The 21,387-nt window shown below is 38.8% G+C and overlaps 1 protein-coding gene across 3 annotated transcripts; it reads right to left on the reverse strand.

Annotated features, from left to right (window-relative positions):
* Nucleotides 1-1,869: 1,869 nt before the first annotated feature.
* LOC308398422 (homeobox-containing protein 1-like) lies at nt 1,870-19,455 on the reverse strand. 3 transcript variants are annotated; one of them, XM_080885064.1, is made up of 10 exons: nt 19,251-19,455; nt 13,189-13,680; nt 11,982-12,067; nt 11,769-11,879; nt 10,385-10,541; nt 10,216-10,298; nt 9,897-9,992; nt 9,339-9,427; nt 8,301-8,384; nt 1,870-8,200 (listed from the first exon to the last, which is right to left on the reverse strand). In XM_080885064.1, the coding sequence occupies exons 2-10, from the start codon at nt 13,677-13,679 to the stop codon at nt 7,868-7,870; spliced, it is 1,530 nt and encodes a 509-aa protein (XP_080741190.1). In that variant the 5' UTR covers nt 13,680; nt 19,251-19,455; the 3' UTR covers nt 1,870-7,867. The 3 variants fall into 3 exon arrangements, with proteins under 3 accessions (XP_080741190.1, XP_080741189.1, XP_080741188.1); XM_080885063.1 differs by having other exon boundaries at nt 9,339-9,430; XM_080885062.1 differs by having other exon boundaries at nt 9,339-9,433.
* Between the last annotated feature and the right edge of the window lie 1,932 nt (nt 19,456-21,387).

Below are 21,387 nucleotides of genomic sequence, written 5' to 3' on the forward strand. Positions count from 1 at the left end.
GATTTCCTGTTGTGTTTCTTTCATGTGGAGAAACGGGTGTAATGTTGAAACAGCACTTATATAGTATACATAAATTCTTAATACTGGAAGACACCACAACTTTTTTGGGGGGTTTATTATGGACTTGTTTTACTGGTCAGCCCATTTAAGTTCAAATAAGGTCAAATGAATTGAAGTGAGTCAGTCTTGCTGCCAAGTTTTCATTAGACTGTGTAATTTGCTCAGATTATAGCACAGAATTAATCGTGCGTCCTCCGACGAACACTCCTCTGATTTAAAAATGTCACAGCTGAAAACTCAAATATACAAGTTAAGGCGGGATTGTTTACACCACTCAAGGCCAAGACAAAAAGTTATTAGGTACTTTAAAATCACTTTAATTCCAGTCAGATTCATTACAAAACTCATTTAAAGGATACCTCAGCCTTCAACTTGGTGTATTAATTGATGTGGCTCAAACTGCTTTAACTACAACTAAGTCGAGTTTAAAACAGATTTATTTCTTCATGTAGAAAATATCTATTTTCTTAAGACTTCAGAGCTTCTGCTTTTTCCAAATTGGTAACTGAGCCACATTAACAGGAAATACAGAAGCTTAAACTGGAATTATTTTGTTAATACTGTGGAACATATATTCCTTTAACCCAATACACGTCTCTGCATTTAATATCTGGCTTTCTTCCTCTTCATGGCTTTTGTCTCGTCTCCTTCATCAATCCAACCAGTAGCTGCAGATGGCTGCTCCATCCTGAGCCTAGAGGTTTCTTCCTGTTAAAAGAGTGTTTGTCTTTCCCACTGTCACCAAATCTCTTGCTCATATGGGGTGTGATTGTTAGGGTTTCTCAGTATTTTAGGGTTTTACCTTAACCTCCTAGGACCTGGTGTCCACATATGTGGACATCACATTTTGGGTTATTTACTCAAGTTTGCTCTACAAGGGCCTGATATCCACTTACGAGGACATTATACTGCTACTGTTCTACCAAAATTTTAAACTAATATCCTCATATGTGGCCCTGATTTTTCATAAAAACAAAAATAAGGTAAAAAAAAAAATCTGGTAATTCTTTGTTTTTACATTCATCGGGCCCCAATCAGCCCAAATATCAAAGAGAAATTAAAAATGCATGCCGTGGAAGAGTTTGGGTCTTAGGAGGTTAAAGTACAACATGCTTTGAGACCATTGCTGTTGTGATTTGGAGCTATAAAGAAATTCAACTGAACTCCGAATTATTTATTTATTATTAAAGCAGTAAGACTACAGAACTGAGCAGTTTGCATATTTCGTGTCACTGGGCAGGGCTCAAGTGGGAAAACACATACTTCAAGAGTAAAATGCTTAAATCATAATGGTATGAGTGTTTCACGCTAGTTTCATTGAACTGGGAAAAGGGAAAAAGCTTATGGACAAACAAGTTTTCCTATTTTCTGGTTTCTTTTCTTGTTGTCCAGCCCACTGCACATACTCATTAGTTTTCTCCCATGGTTCCAGGCACAGATCACACTGTACGCATAATGCAATTGCGCAAAGCTGTTTTACAGATCTTTTATATCGGTGGGGTTATTTCTTTTTCCCCAGTTCCAGTACCACAAATGACTACTTTGGAAATTAGGCAGAAATCTAATCACAACCTCTTGGCCCTCAGGAAGCAGATGACCTTATTTGGATGTCAAATTCTTTTACTTGTGCTGGTTTTATTTTCAGACTGTATAGTGACAAGAGCAGGCACTCAGGTCAAACCTGATGACTTGAACGCATTTATATCTTAGTTTGCTCACTAGTTAGATTTCATCCAAAGTCTCAAATGCCTTAAATATTCTGTAGTGAGATGTGCAGGTAAAGAAAGCACAGCAGCACACTGATGGAGTCTGATCAGTTTTTATTCCCTTGTAAATAGAATATCAATAAAAACACACCTTAAATATAACATAAGGTTTATCCAACAGATGAAAAAGTAACAAAAGGCCTATGTAGAGTTTCTACATAGCGATTACAGAACAGTCTACTGTCCAAAAAAGGCACTAAATCCTGAAATAGAAAAGAAGCAAATAAACAAAGAAAAATCAATTTAAACTGATACAACAAAGATCCTGCTGAGGTTTGATATTTTTCATTTTACAGAGATTTATTGAAGAGCTTATTGCCACAGTGAAATGGCAACCACTGCTTGTTTTCCTCCTGGCTGATTACATGAGAACATCAACACCGGAGCGTCTCCATTTCACGTTGACCACATGGATGATAGATGTGTTTTTCACCTTAATTTAAAAAAAAAAAAAAAACAACCCAAAAAACAGATTTTTTTTTTTATTTTTTTTTTTAACTCTTTAAACGTGAAACTGCATATCACAACACTGAGCAATGAAGGAGGAATGAAAGCACCTCACATGAGAGGCATCAGTCTCAACCTTAACATGCACCCTGATTTTGTTAAAGGAAGCATCGCACATCCAAACTTTCCTGTTGAATAAAGTATTTGCTGTACTATGTGGACCACCGGCCAAAGTGACGGCGGGATATGGCACAGGTAAAGACGAGTCAAGGTGTAGTCAGTGCCAAACATATGCACAGGTTTTTGTTCCAAAAAAACAAACAAACAAAGAAAAACAGTTCAACAAGGCAACAGAGGACTGAAGGCAGATGGAAACACGCAGCACGAGCAAAGGCTTTTCTGTTTCTGTCCTACTGCTTTTTATTTTATGAGAACTTTAACTGTATTAGGCAGTTTCTGGCACAAAAAGAGTCCATTTAGATCAAAACAGACAAACAAAAGCACAGTAAACACCAGAAAAGACTGAGGTTTCTGTTATTAGAAGCAAATATGGGTTCTTTATGTAAGAAGGTTTAGCTTATTTCTTAACGTTTAAATCAGTGTTTACTCTCACTTTTGTAAGGTCTCCTGGTGGTGCTTAACAAATTATTGACACAGATCCACCTCAGATTTATCTATCCAATCGTTTTAATAGACCGCGATGGGTAATCAAACTAAGACTGTGACCTTGCCTTTATTTTTCATTTGCAGTTTTCTTTCCCTTTTTCTTATGTACAAAATAGCTAAAATGACACAAACTCACACTAACTGGCTGCTTCAGACCTCCAAAATGCAATGTCATGAGAAGACCATGAAGGCAAAAAAGAATAATCTCAAAATAGCACAATGGCCTAAATGAATCCATAGATTCATTTCAGAAAGGCTTCTGCTTAGCAGATTAAAAAGAAAAAAACTAAATAAAAAACGATCTGTAACCCTTTGATGGGTTTGTAAATTTTGGTGTAAATCATTAAATGACAGAAAGCTACATAACTGACTAATAATGTCTCAAATGCTTAAAGCAAAGACACCCAGGACAGCTCTGCTGCCGCACAATTAAAGAAATCCTCCACCATGCAACAAAGTTTCTCAGACATTTAGCCCGAAACACTGAAATCCACCAGAATGACAGAGAGACTATTTCGTATTTTATGGACCCTGGTGGACGTTGGAGCTCATAAATGAGTAAATTCCCTTTAAACGTGATATTTACTGGCTCTAGTTTGAGGAGAAATTTCCCTTTTGAAAAGCCGCTGACGCTTCTGTTGTCAGCCAGCGTGAATCATCTTTACGGCCTTGTCACAGTTTGATCCAGACGGGACTGACACAAATCAGCTCGACAGTTAGTTTGAAGCTTTGATTCACATTGAAGCAGCTGTGAACAAACCTGCGGGGAGTAGCTTATAGCTGAATGGGAGGGAGCGAGGTATATATGTTGAGTTTTTAAACTCTGAACTAGTAGCTTAGCCTGTAAAGCACCTGGTGACGATGAACCAGTTTGAATGAAGCCGCTTTAGTGTAACAGAACATCATGTTATTAACTCGCCTGCATTAGTACGGTTAAAAATGTACAGCCATTGTAGAAGTCTTCTTCATGCACTGATCCTCAGTGCGCTGAGAAAAATGAGGCACTTAAGCATGAAGCTGAGGTGTGCTGCACCTTCATAAGCATTTAGGTTTCTATCAAGTGTTACACTGCACTGTAGTATTATTAATGTTTTAGCCTTTGAGAAGGTTTTAGTGTCAGCTGTAAAAGGTAAGCAAATGTAAGAGCTGGACTGATAGTGTTGAATGATAGTGTCAGCAGTGACTGAGCTGCACTCACTTTTTTTTATTTTGTTTTAAAGGTTAGTAAGTGTCTGTCTGTGTGCGTGTTGCTCATACTGGAGACTACAGTCATCCTTACTTTTTTTTAGCGTGTTTTAACCCATTGTTTTGCTTTTCTCGCCTACAAACTTGAGCTCATTTTCAGCCAAAGCCAGAGTCAAAATTTTGTCAAAATCTTCAGTTAAAATCCTGGATCCTTCAGACATACTTGTGACCGTATATCTTTCAATTATCTTAATGTTCATCAGCGGAACATTAAGCAGCTGAGGAGCCATGTCTCCTCCTTGACTCTGGTGGAACAGGACGTACGTACAAAGCTTGGATCACTATGACATTTCTGTTAGTGTAGTTGAAACGCTCCGAGCACGGTGCTTAGTGTGCAGAACATTTTGGGAGTGCATGACTAGGACGGCGTTTAAACCAAAAGCCCCAGAGCCCTTACTCACTTTTGACCGGTGGATGATTTTGTATTCACTACAAAACTGATCTGGAAATTATTTTAGGGTTCTGGAGCTTTAACAATATGAACCACGAGCAGTTTAGTAAAGACGGCATCGCTGTGACGTCACCCACATCTGGACTTCTTCGCCATTATTGTCTTGGGTGTTTTGAACCCACATGTGAAGACCAAGGAGTGTATCTGACTTAGACAGTTAAATTATGGCTTATTAGACGCTTCCATGCCTTCAGCTTTTAAAAATACTTCTACAATGGCTGTACTAACCTTAAATATCCTCAATTTTACCTCAAATATTTACTTGGTTTTTTAATTATTAAAGGAGATTTCTTCTTATGGTGATTTCAAAAGAAATAACCTCCTCTGGCCTGTCAGTCAGTCTTAGTGACTAGTGAAATATATCAACAAGGACTCAAAGCACCATAAACAAATTAAGTGTCATTCAAAATGAAAATACAGCTTAAAAGTGACAGTGTGTGTTTTGAACACATGGCATATCGAGCACAAACACAGATATACCTGAAAAAGAATATAAAAATGATGCATTTGCTTGAAATAGTTTTTAACACATCTGATGCGTCTTTGATTAGCATATCTCAAACACACAGTTTCATCCATGATTATCATACACTCAGAAAATACACAAAATTTTAAAACTTAATACTTTGGCTAATGTTTCACTCGTCTTTCACCAACATGATAAGACTCATACTGATAGTTTCTCTCATTTGAAGCTAATATGTCTATATAGTGTACAAAGAAATGGATTTGGATAGATATACTGTATTTAAGTATAGTCTGTGTGTCTACGCACACACACACACATATTAGAAAGATGGGTAACAAATTAAAGGAAAAACCCAATGTCGTGTCAAGGTGTTGGCCCTTCATGCACTGGAAATTCAGTGATTCTCCAAATTTCTAAAACTCTACTACAGGGATGAACAGCATTCCTCCAAAACATATTCCCTCATTTGGTGTTTTCAGAGTCCTCTCTAACTAGCCCACATTCTCCCATAGGTGCCCAAGTGAGTGTAATTCTGGTGACAGTCTGGTGACTTCACAGCTTACAAGAGTCTGCTTTCTGTTTTCAAAAGTTGTTTTCTTGGCTCATTTTTTTCTGTTCATCGGCTCACACAAAATAAGCACAACCCAACACTGCCAAACTGGTGAACGTTAAATAGACCTGTATTCATATAGTGCTTGCATACTATGGGCCTTTAAGAATATGGTGCAAACACTCGCGCTCTGATAGATACATCGGGGGCAATGATATTAGCCACTTACCGATCTATTGCATCAGCACTTACAACAGCAAACACGTTTCAAATGTCTATGTTTGGTACAATGCAAACACAAAAACCAGAGTGTAAACAAGTAAATAAATAGCTACACAACAAATGTTAGAGAAAGAAAAAACATATGGGCCAATATAGTCGGAATATCAGGTTTTTTACATTACTAACTATCATATCAGCACCCGTATTGAACATCTCAAATGTGTTAATATGGGGTTCAGCATCTTGCCCAAGGACAATTCAACGTGCAAACTGAACCACTAATCTTCCAATCAGTTTATGAATGGCTCTCTCAGCCACAGCTGCTTTCCAAGCACCAAATGTTTACCAATCAATGGCCTCCAGCCAGTGACATTAACACCAAACATACTTGCTTTTTCACCTCAAAAGATAACCATTTAAAAAAAAAAATGAAAATCAAAAGATAGACCATGTTTAGAAAAACTTAAAGCACGTCTGAAAGCTATATGCAGACTGCATGCCTAAAGATACAATGCACTGCCAGCCTGGAAGAGAACGCCCTTATTAGGAAAGTAGAGTTATTGTGACCTTTCCCTCTACAGGGACAAACAGGCCCAAACTGGATCCTAACACTGTAGGTTCAGTTTCAGTTAAGTGGTTCAGTTTCCTTTAATTTATCACCCATCTGTATTTATTCACTTTACATTTTAATCTTTAGTATTTAAACAGCTTTTTGACACTACTGACTTCCTCTCAGCTGAATGATATGTGTTGATTATTAATTATATAATCCAGCAGGTAACTGGGTACGAATGAATAAACGTCACCCGGTCACAAGGACGCCCAGGTTTCTAGTTTTCATACAACTCTCTCAAAAAAAACAAAACAAAAAAATGAAATAAAAAAAAAAAACAAACTTGTTATTGATTTGGAAGCAAAGTAAAGCCATACAGGATTTAAATTCTCACTGGAAACTGAGGCCCTAATTAGTTTAAACGCTACTAAATTCACAGTATTTAAATATTTATAAAGGGTAATTTCACTATTGTAAATAGAAATAAATCACATTTAAGTCCAAATTAGTGCCTGAAAACCTTAGGCGGCTGAATTTTCAATATAAACTTGCAGCCTATAAGTAACCACACGAATACAAGTAAAATCTGAATACAAGTAAAAACAATAAATTCTGAAAGATTTAGTAATGATAAAATTGCATTATCGGTGTTTCAATCATTATGGCCTTTGCTGCTTCTACACATTGAGTTTATCTTATCAGGCAGGGGAGGCTCATACTGTTTTTCTCCCTTTTTTTTTTCTTAAACATTTTTCAGACATTTTGGGCCCAGAGACAGATTACTTATATGCTGTTACCCTAAGATTAAATATAAAATTTTAAATATAAAGAACTGTGATGAAATGTGCTGCAACACTTTATAACTATCAGTTAATATAAACTAAAATGAACGCATTTATCTTTTGAGGCTGTTAAGTTGTGTTGTGATCACAGTGCAAGACCCTGAAATGTTTGGAATTCCATGTCAAATACAGTGTTGTCCTGCTGTGAAAAAAAAAAGCAGTTTTCCAAGAAAATCTGCACAATGCATGAAAGTCCTGTTTATCAGCCTTCTATGGAAGATTTAAAATGCCTCAACATAAACAATCAACAAAGAAAACGGACAGCTACAGCATGTGTTCCCTTATAGGTGCGTCCTATTTCACTTTCTTTGCTGAATTTGTTTTTAGGTACATTTTAAATTTTCCACAGGTTGCTGGGGAACACTAACAAATAAAAGCTTATTGTTAATATTATAATTATAATACAATAATAATGCCTATACGAGCGTAGCAGAGCAGGTTGGTGGTTGGAGGTAGGGTTGGGAGGTATCTCAGGGTTGGACTTTACACGACTTTTGGTCATTTTTTTTCCACTTATTATTACATTCCTATAAAATCTGCTTGCATATAATGACACCTGTTTATCGCTCTGACAGCTGTGATATCTGCCCCTCCTTTCAGTCGTCCTCCAGAGTCTCCGTCTTGATGTCATTCCCCACGCTGCACCCTGCGCCATCCCCCTGATTGGTTACCACCGGGCTGCTGTCACTCACTGCCGCCGCCTTCTCCAAACTGACTGGATCCTGGGCCTCGGACAGGGCACTGTGAACTGTGGGCTCGTCTTGGAGAGAGGGGGAAGGAGGGGACCAGGAAACACCTGTTAGTCTGGAACCTTCCATCTGAGGAACCGCGCCTGATATTAGGGAGCGACCAATAAGAGATGCGGCCCTCTGTCCAGACACGCCCCCTCTACCCAGGGCAGAAAACCAGCTCGGAAGCAGTGTGGGAACCTGAGTGAGGGGATAAGAAAAAAGAAGGTTGAGTGGATCTGTAGCTCCGTGTGGAATCGCTGATAAATGTAAGGCGGGTGTAGATGTGCTCCAGCTGTACCTGGGTTGGAGAGGACAGGTCAGCTCGACTGAAACTGAACTGCCTTGCTGAAGGTCTCTTATCAAATAAGGACACCTCACAGCCCTGTGAAAAACCAGCAAACAAGTTATACAAGGCAGAGGCAAGTTATCGGTGTCACCATATATTTCTGTGATTTTGATCATTCACACACTGGGGCCAAACATTAATTTTTATTAAACATACAAGCACTATGAACAAATTCCCACGCTAAGTCGACTTATCGGAGAGATTTCTCCTCATATTGGAGCAATACGAGCGAGTTACATTTGTGTTTTGCTATTTTTTCATGTGTCAAACACTTTTTATTCCCTAAGTATTGACCGACTGTAAATAAAGAAGATCGTCAACACTCTGTTGTCTCTAACAATCTGTGGAGTGATTTCTGTTCGAAGGACTGTGACAAACATTTCAGTTTTCAAGACCAAATCCGACCCTGAACTTTCTTTCTTCTGCAAATACTTGCTAAATGTAGTGTCCCTGTAGCACTGATTACATGCAATTGGTTTCATGTGGGAGAACACTGCCTTGAAAGGATCAGGTAGACCATTTGATCCAAAGGCTTTGGGCTGATCAAGTAATTTGCTAACGTTACAAACTAATCATCCACAGATTTACAGAGCAAAGACGCAGAACTGCTACATGCTTTCTACATAAATAGTCAACATTGTGACAGTTGTCATTGTAGTGATACAGAGTTGTTGAAGGCACAAGATATATGGTACATACAACAGTCCAACACAAGTGTTGAGAAGCAAAAATCTAGCACAAACACAAGCTGTGCACAAGTGAGCAACATAATCACAACAGCAACAGCTGTGGGTGTCATTAATAACAATGGCTTATTGAGGTTATGCCGAGCCCCTTGAAAAACAATTATGGAGACCAGGACAGTTCTCATGGGGAAAATCAGAGAGGCAATTAACTTTAAAAATACAGAGTTCCTGCTTTGTTCTTTTTAGGGGGTTTGTGTTTCTATGTTCAGACATTAAGATGTAGGAATTCACGTATATAGTTTACCTGGTCAGGGAAGTCGTTGCCATCCACGTCGTCGCTGTTGGACTGACCTCCTGGACTCTGAACCTCGATGCCATGACTCTCCAAGATGGCTGCTTCTTCAAAAACACAAACGTCATCATAGCATATCGACTCAGCTACAAAACAGCAACACACTCAAAATAAGGACAACAGTGATTCAACTATTCAGAAGCTGCTCTTCTCGGAAAGAAAACAACATCCTGTTTCCTCTTCAGGTGTGCGAGAAATTTAACACTGTCTATTGTGATGACCAGCAATACTAGTGTGAACTGGGTGACACAGAAAAAGAACCTCACACAATTAGGATTTCTGTTAAAGTGAAACACAAGCTCTTGTGCGTGCTACTTGCACATAATGCTCTTAAGCACATAGATACAGCACAAGTGATTTCCTGTGGGTTCTTTATTTATTTACACCAAACCATAGTGTAGTATACAACATCTAACGTGTATCTCTCTTTCACTCACACACACACACACACACACACACACACACACACACACACACACACACACACACACACACAGACGTAGACATTACCAATATTAGCACGCCTCTTGATATCTTTGCGGCGGTTCGCAAACCAGTTATAGACCTTCAGGGATGTTACCCTCTCCAAATCAGACAGCTTCTTTCCTGTAAAACACACACACACACAGTCTAGGACATAACTAGCTTTACAATGCAGTTAGAAAAATTAAGTTTGGGATCCTGCAGTTCTTCTAATTAATAAATACATATTAAGCCAAAGAAGTAGTTAACATATTTATACTAAATAGCAAATCTAATAATTTGTTTCCCCAATCACTAATACTTAATTTGGGATGCAATTCACAACCTTTCGCCAGTAAGACTGTACCTGGTTTCTGTATGACAGCATTGCAGGCAGTGGCAATCTCCTCTCTCTTGGCTTCATCGGGATACTGGTTATCATTGAAATAGCTGCAGATACACATTGCACTTTGTTACTTTCAATTCTTCTTACATCAGTTCTACAATTCTACATCAGTACCCCTCCTCATCCTCACCCCTCCATGACAGCCAGACACTCCTTCCTCCAGGTAAATCTGCTCCCTCGTCGCAGACGGAAGCCCCCGGGGGCCGAACCAAATGTAGGAGGAGCTTGATTCCAGTCCATCACCTCCTCCAGTGGTATGGGGGTGGCTCGCATTGCCAGAGTAGCACCTGGAGCATCAAACATGACAAAAGATCAATGAGATTTACTAGGTTCTGTAAATTAGTAGGTTCTGGAAGTCAGTTTCGTGCCATTGGAAGCATTTACTGTACATTACCACAGCAATCCTTGTCTAAATCAAACTTTTGTCTCTGTATAAATCTTTAGACACATAATACACTGATTAATGATCACTAACTTATATGTCATAGTTGGTCACATTGATAGAAAAATGTCAGTCAGAGGTGGTGATGATGTGAATAACTAATTTCTAACTTAGACGAGGCTGAAAGGACTTTAACATTCTGAACTAAATATATTTTAAAGCATTTATTTTTCAATATGCAGCTGCAGAGAGGAACATGGATTCAAGCCGCTCCAGGATCTGTATCCAATTTAGATCCAGTCATCTGATCTGTTTGAAATATCTAAAATCTAGCTGATTAGCATGTAGATAGCTCTATAAAACTTACACATTTCTTTTAATATGTTTACATTAATGTTAACATATGTTATAACTTGAAACAGCTACTATCGCTTAACACTTAGTAATTGTAACTCCTTACAAAGATCTCTGCTATGGTTGTAAGAGTGCCCAAATTATAAATGCTTATACTGAAAAACATTAAAGAAGACTTTTTGTAAATCTTATTAGGCATTTCTTACCCAGTAATGGCAGAAATAATGAACTCCACCATAAAACATAACTTTGTTTCAGCCCACTGCTGGTCAGAAACTATTCAAAAAACATTTTTTCATTCAATAAAAACTTCCTTTTGACAGCGGAAATGTGCCAGAGTCTGTTGTTTTACTGTGTAACTAATAGCACAGAAAATGTGCAATAATGGTGTTTTTCATCATGTTAAAAAATACTGAACAGTGTTTTGTTGATGCTTGTAGCTTGCTGGCAACAGCATAGTCTTATTATTTATTATTGATCTATTACTGGCTGTAAGCTTCTTTTGTAATTTTAAATATTCAATATTAGTTGTTGACTCGTGTCTAAACATCTCTGATTCTGATTAAGCCTAAAAAATAAAAAAAATCTTTCGCTCTTGCTATAAAAAAAAAAAAAAAAAAAAAAAAGACAACACAGTGAGTCACACACTCAAAGCAGCACACTAGTTATTAAAAAACTCCCTCCTACTGTTTTATTTTACAGTATTTTTTCCACAGGTGGAAAAGTTACAGAAAAGTTTTATGAGAAATGTAGAGCTGTTGGAGAAATTAGTTGTTACCAGGATTGGTCTTCTCCAGCTGGTACCAGCGGAAGAACGCTCGCTTCTTCTGCTCGCTGAGGTCCGATCCCTGCTGTAGGAGCCAGTGGGAGATCCGGCTCTGACTGATCCCTGGAGGAGCGGGACCAGAGTCACACTTGTGGGGGTCTGGTGCTTGTTCACACACCAACATTTCTGCTTGTGTTTTACCAAACAGATTCAATTTATACTCACCTGTTACCTGAGCAACCACAGCCTGGGATATACGTCGGTTCGCCAGGAAGGATTTAATCTCTTCCTTGATCACAGCACTGTCCCTCCTACAAGAAGGGAGAAGAAAAAGGTACAACACATTTAAATTTTCAACATTACAAGCCTGATATTAATTAACACACGGCAACACAACAATCACTATTCTTATACCAGATATAACTGTCTGCAGTTCAAATATACATTACAGGCTGTTGTACCTGAATGTGTGCTGCTGTAATATTCCTTGCTCTCCTTCTCCTTTGATTTCATTTTCACGCATCTTCAAATCAATACTGCTGATTGCTGCCGTCTGGCTGCAGACTACAGATGAGAGGCACTAGACTGGATGTGTGTACTTGTGTTCATTTTGTATGTGTGAGTATTTGTTTGGCAGCAATCATCGCATCATATTCATATTCAGAGTGAGCTACAAGCAGCCTTGTCAGGAATCAGGACCCTCTGTATTAACACATACCCTCTGCTGCTGCAAATTACTGTACATGTGTCTTTAAAAGCAACATGCACCTATCTGAATTCCAAATTATTATTGTTTTTGCAGTAAACTAAAGAAAGTAGTGTTATAATCTTTGTAGCACTAAATGCAGTTGGTTGGCAAGAGTCCCTTTTCCGTCACTCATTACCAGGGCTGACTATCAAAATATCATACATGCAGGTTCCTCCTATGCTGACTTTTCCAATTGAGTGTACATGCAAGTATTACATGTATGTATTTCAAAAATACCGGTAAAACTATTTTATAAAAAAAAAAAAAAATTCTAGGTGTTATATTATTGAATCAAGGGAAGGCTGGTCTACTGGCATTTACGGCATGGAGTACCAGACTAAAACACTTGACAAAGCACTTGTCTGCTGTGCTTTATGATTGCTAGATGTAGATCTGGCAAACTAGCCAGTTTCTCCTCAGCCTTGAAGTCTTTCATTCAAACTAACCCTTCCAATAAACCAGAAATATCACCTTTGTGAGTCCTGTAAAGGGAAATAAAATCATTGCTGTCTCTTGTAGTCAACATTTAATACAAATTAAAACAATAAAAAAAAGCTGTTTCCTAATCTTGTTGTCTGAATGCACACCCTGAAAAACAACCTCCAAAATAACTTTCTAGAACATCTAATCTGCTCTTAGCTGGTGTGCCCTTGTTTTACCTGCCATTTAAAGGGCTGTTCTTACCTCATCAAGTCCTCCACCTTTTCATCAACGTCTATGTCCTCTTCACTAGCTTCAAACGCATACCCTGGTGTGGTTACAGTAGCGCTAACCACCCCAAGAGGAAACCGGGGTGGTGAAAGCTTCCCATTGGTAACGGCAACCAAACCGTTTGGCACTACTGCTGTTATGGTATTAGGTGAGGCTACCGGAACAGGCAGAGGTGGGGAGGTGGTGTCAAAGTTGTTATTAGGGGACAATGAGAGGCGGTTGTTGGGAAAACTTGTCTGAGTGGCGGTAGAAGTCATGGAAGAAGAGGCGGCGACAGTGCTGGAAGACGAAGGTGGCATATAGGAAGGTTTATGGGTCAACTTGTGCCCATGCTGCCGATCCAGGTGATCCAGGGTGTCCAGAGCATGGAGAACCTCTGCCTGGGTGATGCCCGTCCTCCGTAGCCTCTGGAGGAGGTCAATTTGCTCGATGGTGAAGCGAGGCTCCTCACACTGCTGGAACATCCTGTACGAGATTATTTTAAAACTGTTTAGTAGAGTTGTCTGAGCTAACACTGGTATAAATTTTAACATAATATAAAAGTGTCATATTGCAATACCTTTGCTATAGCAACGCCATGCATTTACAGTCCCTTATTTCAACAACCTCCAACAAAAGCAAGAAAACTGTTTCAGCTGAAGGTGAAAACAACAAACAAACAACCAGTCTAGGAAGGAGAGATGCTGGTAGTCCGTGATGTGCAATCCAAATGTAAACAAATGAATTAACCAAGCATTGCCAGTTGAACTCCATATGACGGGAAGAGCAAATGGCAGATGGAAATAACTGATGCAGTTCTGGTTAAACTAAAGTGTTAAGCATTTAGTTTATATTTAAAATCTCCAGAGAAAACACTAAAAAAGAAAAGAAAAAACACTGGCTTACATTTGACTTATGCCATGTCACTGCATATAATGCTGTGTCATCACTATTGCACTATAATGCCCTGCTGCTGCTGGTAGCTTGCTTCAATAGATTCACACTTTGGATTAGGTAGTGTGTCATCAGTGATAGCAGCTCACTGGATAAGAGAGATTGAAAACGCCCTTTATTTGGGTACACTTCTATATGCTGTTGCCAGCAAGCTACAAGCATCAACAAAACACTGTTCAGTATTTTTTAACATGATGAAAAACACCATTATTGCACATTTTCACGAAATATTGTGACATAATTTTGAGGCTATATCGCCCACCTCTAGCTGACAGTAATCAGTGCCCACTGCACAGTAACACTATCCTCATGACTGCTGTGAAGTGTTTGCAATGCAGGCATGCGTAGTGCTTCTATGTACTGACAACAGAACTAAACACTTTAGAGGTGTTTAAAAAATGCATACCTTGAAATGACTAGTCAGAAAAATAAATGCTTTCCATAAATAGTGCAAGTTTTATGAAACAAAATGAAAATCACTAGTTTTTAGCTCATTGCAGACTTTTTTCTGCACAATGAGCTTCACATCTGAAAGAATCACAGAAAAAAAATGCCAGTATAGTCACATCTGGTAACTTCCTGCCTGCAGATTTACAACACACACACACACACGCGCACACACACACACACAGTAAGACGTCACCACTCAGCAGCTGCTGTCCAGATATGAAGCGCATTCCTACACATTTAATAAGCATTTTATTACAGCTGATGAGCTTTTGGTTCCTCTAATCATTTTAAAGTTACACAAATATGTTATTCACCCAATTCACTGTGTGCTATTGTATGATTTTTAAATCAAATGCATTCCCCCCTCAATGCAGCCCTGGCGCATTAAATTTTAATTCTTATCTATAACTGCACAGTGAATTTGTCACTTCTGAAAAAAACTGTCATAACAGTCACAAGGCTGAACCGAGGGAGGAAAGCGGGAGAGCAAGCGAGGAAGATAAACAGAGAAATAAGAGATAAAACATCTGTCTCAGTGCTTTTCTTTCTGGCGCAGAGAAGAAAAACAGGCCACAGCAGAAAATCAAAGTCAGCAGGCATATCAACACGTACAGATATAAGAGAGGGAGGTTGCGGGTGAGTGTGTGTTTGCATCTTGGGAAGAATGCCAAGAAAAATCTACATTTCAGGCAGCAAAGCTTCATACTTTCCCTCCCTGCTGCAGAGGATGACTCATACTGAAGTTAGACTGATACACAAGATCAATAAAGAAAACGTTACCACAAAAATGATTATCTAAACTATTTATATACTTCATTTAATTTGATAATCACTGATCGCGATCACCTGTGCAACATTTTGTTATGCGTATTCAAAAATCAAACATATCTTCAGTTGTTTCACAGTCTGTTTGCTTTACTTGGCTGGTTTTTTTTTAGGTTTTTTTTTTACTTCTAACACAAATTCAACACAAAAGGAAACATCTGTATTCTTTACAATATGCCTTAACATCAAGTACCACTGGTAAATCAGTTGATCTTTGTGCATACTAAAAATAGATGTTTATTTTGAGGGGAACTGTCTTTCACACATTCACTGCAGCGCTGCACTTGTTCTCCTCATTACTCAGCGGAGCTGTAAGTGAGAACGTAAATGTCCGACTCAATCAAATTGAGCATTAAAAACTCTTTAACTTGCCAGCTCCCTAGTGCAAAGTCCTTGCGACATCCCATTGCGCCTGTATGAGAAATTAAAAAGAGTAATTGTCTGGAGAATTTGGAGAGAGCGAGTGGGCGCCCTCCTACACGCTCCACCCAGGCATCACCCTCACCTGAACCAGGACTGCCAGTAGTGACAACGCTTCTGGAGCAACTATATAGTGCCACGTGCCCCATGTGAGAAAGGACAATTAAGGACAGATAAAGTCCAGCATTTAAGAGTGAAAAATTTTTAGGTGTAATATCACTAATCCACATGAAACTGGAGGAGACGTGGGGTCCAACCGAGGAAGACATGCTGACTAAAACAGCTTTAAAAGAAAAAGGTTGAAGAAGCTTCTAACTAAAAACATCTGAACCTTCAAATTCTGGAGATTCAACCTCAGTTTGTAACCTAAGATTAACATTAACAATGGAAGATTACCAAAAAAATGAAGCCAAGGACTGACTTTAGATTTTTATATTTATTCCACTTTTAAACAAAGAAAGATCCAGTCAAGGCATTTTCAAAGATTTCATGTACCGTAAGTGCAAACTAGAAGAACTCATCAAAGTCTGGCTTTAAAGTCTCAAACTGAACCTCTCTTAACATCCAGCGGGTCAACAGTGAACTGCTCAGGTGCAGCACCAGGGTTGGCATTGCATTTTAGTTACATAACAAAGAAGCATAATTTCAGGAAGAATAGAAGACTCTTGCATTGACTATAGCTTTTCTTTTCTAATTAAAGTTACAAAATGCAAAGAGCAGCTCTGAATCTAACCCTAACCTGATCACTGGTTGCCAGCGGGACTTTAAGAGGTTTAAAAAAAAAAAAGAAGAAACCTCACAAAAAGTTTTAGCTAACACAGATTTTTTTCTACTTGTTGTATTACTTCTCTGCAAAGTCAGGAACAGACAGACAGAATTTTAAACATGTGACAACATGTGATGAGGAGGCAAATGAGAAAGTAATCAGATAGAGGTCAATTAACAATGCCTAGCAGACATGAGTGAATGCCACCAAAAATCCACCTTTCCTTTCAGCAGAGAACACTAACAGTAAACCATATTAAGGCAGGAAACCAACATTTATTCGCTGTATTTGAAACTGTAGCTTCCATATCAGGTTTTCATCCAGCCAGCTGAGGTTTGCCATTAAAATGTTAACACCGTCTGGCAACCACACTAACTTTGGTAAAAGGATAACACAGATAAAGCACAGACAGACAAGGTACCTTGTTAAAGCAGTCCAAATGTAATCTTCAACAGTTGTAATCATTGTTAAAATAAGGAAATAGCAGATGTATCCAGTAAATGTACACTAGCACTTTACTGAAGTGGATTTTAATGTACTTGTACTTTAAGTATTTTTTGCGCTTCTACTCAATATGATGCTCTTTGCCACATTTTGTACTCCATACAATTTATTTTAAAGCTGCATTACTTAATATTCTGGAGCTTTTAAAAATATAAATTACGTGATATTATGCTGTATTATTATCGATAAAGCTACTCAGTGGCATATAAAGTATTTAAAAGCATCTCCAGCTAAAGCATTAAAATTATATACACATCAAAGAATCAATAATTGTAATGTGATAATATAGCGTCTACAATTCTGCCGGTATATTTTGATGGTAAACCTTTAATACCTTTGTGTTACTTAAATAATACTCATAACCCTACTTAAATAAAGGGTCGGTTTAATACAAAACAACGCCCATTGAAACACTGAAAAATCTTTCCCAGTGTTTTCTGCACCAAGTTCCCGCACTGTATTTACTTTTTATCAAATATTCTGATTTTCTGTGGGCCCCTCCTGCCTTGTTCTTCTTTTGTGCCACCCCATTTAAACAAAATCAGAGAAACGCCCTTCATAAGATGCCACAATGTCAGTAAAATAATATCCCTCTGTCTAGCTTTTAAATGGATGTGTGTAGCTTTGATAGTCTTTGTCACAAAACCAGCAGATAAATAACAGGATATGTGTGCAAGCACAGACAGATTTACCGATAATTGAATAGTATTTGGCACTGGCTCATGCCTGCTAAGCACTGCATGGAGTACATGAAAACACACATATGCACACACTTCCTTTTTGAGGTGCAGACAAGAACAGTGCCTAATATGATTGATTCATGCTGTATGTAAAAAAACAAAAAAAAAGGAAATCAACGGTTGCTCTTTTTAAGGAAGTTCCTCGTTTTCATCATCTATAATTTGCCACTCTCCTTGTGTTAAAAACAGAAGCAAGCGTGGCAAATCTGTCAAGGTGTGCTCCAAGATTGCTGGTGTCACCCTTAGTGACCTTCAGCATCTAGAACAAATGTTACGGACCATTTTGAACCCTTAGCATCCTTTGAGTTGCAAATGCTACCTCCAAGGTGAAGGTTTGCTCTCTCTCTCCAAACTTAGCTTCAGAGAATGAATTCATATTCTTACTGATTCCATCTGCTATTTCTTAAAAAAAAATTTGAACGTTTCCCTCTTGAGACTGTAGGATACCTGTCTCTTTGGGGCATTAAAGTTTTACTCTACAGATCTTTTTAACTAATAATCAGTCAAAAATAAATAAATAAATCCAGCTGTCTCCCTGAAAAAAACCAAAAACAAAACTTCACACTGTGGGTTATGACTTTTCTTTCTTCAAGTAGAGCAAATAAAGTCAAAGACATTAGGAAAGCTATTACCATTCCTGAACCCAGTGACCTACTTAAAGTCCTATCCAGACGTGGCATGAACTGGTAGCAGACATGTGCCAGCTGTGCACATGCACAAAGTCCTTAAATTACAGCAGGAAACTTTTTAACTGGACTCTAAACCTGAAACGCAAGACAAACTAGTCGACTGTTGTCACCAGATGTTATACTGTAACAGCCAATCTTAAGGTAAATCCGATGCAGAGGTCCGTCTTTAGATCGTCAACTTCAACGCCGAATCGCGTTAAAGAAAACTGGATTTTATTTTCCTCCTGCTTCGAGGAAAACACTGACTTCTCGATAGAAAATGTCCTAATACGTTTTACATATAATGGATAACAATACATGAATTCGGCATACATCTTATAAACTAACTCCTAGTAAACACAGTGGAATAGGGCAATTATTATGACTTTCATTATTCAGCGTAATTACGACGCTCTGCTGGAATACACAGTGCACCGCATTAGCGAGCATTGTACAGCAACTGGAAAAGTTGACATTATTTTTTATTAAGTGACTCTTGGAGAACTACACACCCGCCGAATGAGAGCCCGAGTCGTTATTTTTCAGACAAAACCGCTAATATCAGTTTTGATAGTGTGAAACTTAACCGCCGCGGGAAAACACCGCTGCGGTGGCACTGGGGATTTTTTAAGGAGTTTGCAGTTATCAGACAGAAAAAAGGAAATGCATCGGGCTCCTGGCAGGACCGTTTGAAGACAGCAGTAGTTGGAGCTGGAGGACTTAACTTACCTTATTATTCCAGTCCAAGAGCCTCCGCGGATGTTTGTTTTACCATATATCTATCGCCTCGGGGCGCAGGGACACACAGACACTGACAGTTTTCCCAAAATGTCTCCTCTGCTTCTAATTGGGCTTCAATCCGCCGTCAGACAGATTCGCCTTTTGTCCGGCAGACAGGCGCCATGTTGACACACCGACGCAAAGAACGACGGGAGTCGCAGTTTACTGAACGTACAGTAAATAGAGTTGCCAGTTTATTAGAGACACCTGGCTGCAGTTATGATTCAGTACAGTGGCAGAGGGCTGTTGCTTGGAAGCAGTGCTGTGGGATGTTTCTAATAATTTGGTCTGACATATATTTTTGGTTATACTTCTAAACAGGTTCAGAGCCAGTTTACCCATTTGTTCTACTTTTTTTATGCTCACTAAATGTATTAATTTTCATTGCTGTTTGTGTAGTTTTAGATTCCTTTTTTCTCACACTGCATTTCTTTGCTTTCCCTCCCTCCCCTTTCCCTTCCCATTGCAGTATGTCTCACACCTTATTTAAGAACTGCACTCACATTTGTTCTTGTTCACCTTCACACGGGTGAGAAGTTATGCTATATTTCCCCCTATGTTATGTAGTTTAACCAGTACCTTTATTAATCTTTCTAAACATAAAACCAAGCAACACAAAGCAACAGATAATCCACAAGATGGGTGAAGAAGAGAGTGCAGGCAGGGTGGAGTGGGTGTGACAGAAGAATAACAGCAAGAGTGAAAGGGAAGGTTTACAAGTTGGTAATGAGAGCTGCTATGATGTATGGTTTGGAGACAGTACCACTAACAAAAGACAGGAGGTGGCAGGAGTTGAAGATGCTAAGGTTTTCCCTTGGCGTGATCGGGAGGGACAAAATTAGAAATGAGTATGTCAGACTGACAGGTTGAGCTGCTTGGAGACAAAGTTAAAGAGGCAAGGCTGAGATGCCTTGAACATGCGCAGAGCAGGAAGAGTGAATAAACTGGTTATAAGAGATGTTGAAGGTGGAGCTGCCAGGCAGCAGGAGAAAGAAAAGAGGATGACTAGAGGGCAGGTTCATGGATGTAGTAAAGGATGTAGTCTGATGTGACAGAGGAGAATGCTAGGGATAGGGTGGAGGTAGCTGATCCACTGTGGCGACCCCTAAAGGAAGCAGACAAAAAATGAAGAAGAAATTTGAAACCCAGTAGAAGCTGAAAGTATAATCTTGCTTCTTGTTCTGTTTACACACTAGGGAGTACATCCCAATGTTTACATTCCCAATTGCAATTATTTCTAAGCTGTAAAATAACTTTTTATACACCGAATCCTAATTTAACTCCTAATTCAGACCAGATGCTCATTGTGTGAATTTACAGGTGTAGCGTACGCATTAACTTGTTTAGGAAACTACAAATATAACAAATATAAAGAACATGGATCTACAGACTAAGCAGAAAGATTGAATTGGAAAGGATGTGCAGCCTAATAGAGATGGAAATGTACTAACAAATGGAGAGCGCGTCTTGAGAAGATGGAAGGAGTACTCTGAGGAGCTTATGAATGAAAAAATCGAGAAAGAGAAGCCTGGACAAAGGATCGGGAATTATAGAGAATTAGAAAGAAGGGCAGATATTAAGAGGATGAAGAGTAGAAAGGCACTTGGTCCAGGTGACATACCTGTGGAGGTATTGAGATGTCTTGAAGAGAGAGCAGACATCTTTGACTAGATCACTTAACGCAATCTTGGAGAGTGAGGAGATGCCTTACTCCCCAAGACACTTCTTCCCCAGGAATGGAGAGGAAGCGTCCGATGCTGGAGAAGATGTGCAAAGCTGTAGTATTTACTGTGGGATGAAGATGATGAGACAATGTTGGAAAGAGCTGTTGAAGCTAGATTAAGAAAAAAAAAAAAAAGGGTATTCAGACAGCAATGGACAGTTGCTTTTTAATGCACCCTGGGTTTTTAAAGATCTAGGGAAAAAACATACTGTATTTGTATAGGTGCTAATTTGAGGTTTCTGGTAAATATGTTTAATTCTAACCAGTGTAAATATGTAGTGAGCTAACATTAAAACACGTAAAAAAAAAAGCCATCTTGCTGAGATGAACTTACCCAAGTTAAAGAGAGAAAACGTGGTTGTG

The sequence above is a fragment of the Rhamphochromis sp. 'chilingali' genome (genome assembly GCF_963969265.1).
Source record: "Rhamphochromis sp. 'chilingali' genome assembly, chromosome: 6".
NCBI classification, from domain to species: Eukaryota; Metazoa; Chordata; class Actinopteri; order Cichliformes; family Cichlidae; genus Rhamphochromis; species Rhamphochromis sp. 'chilingali'.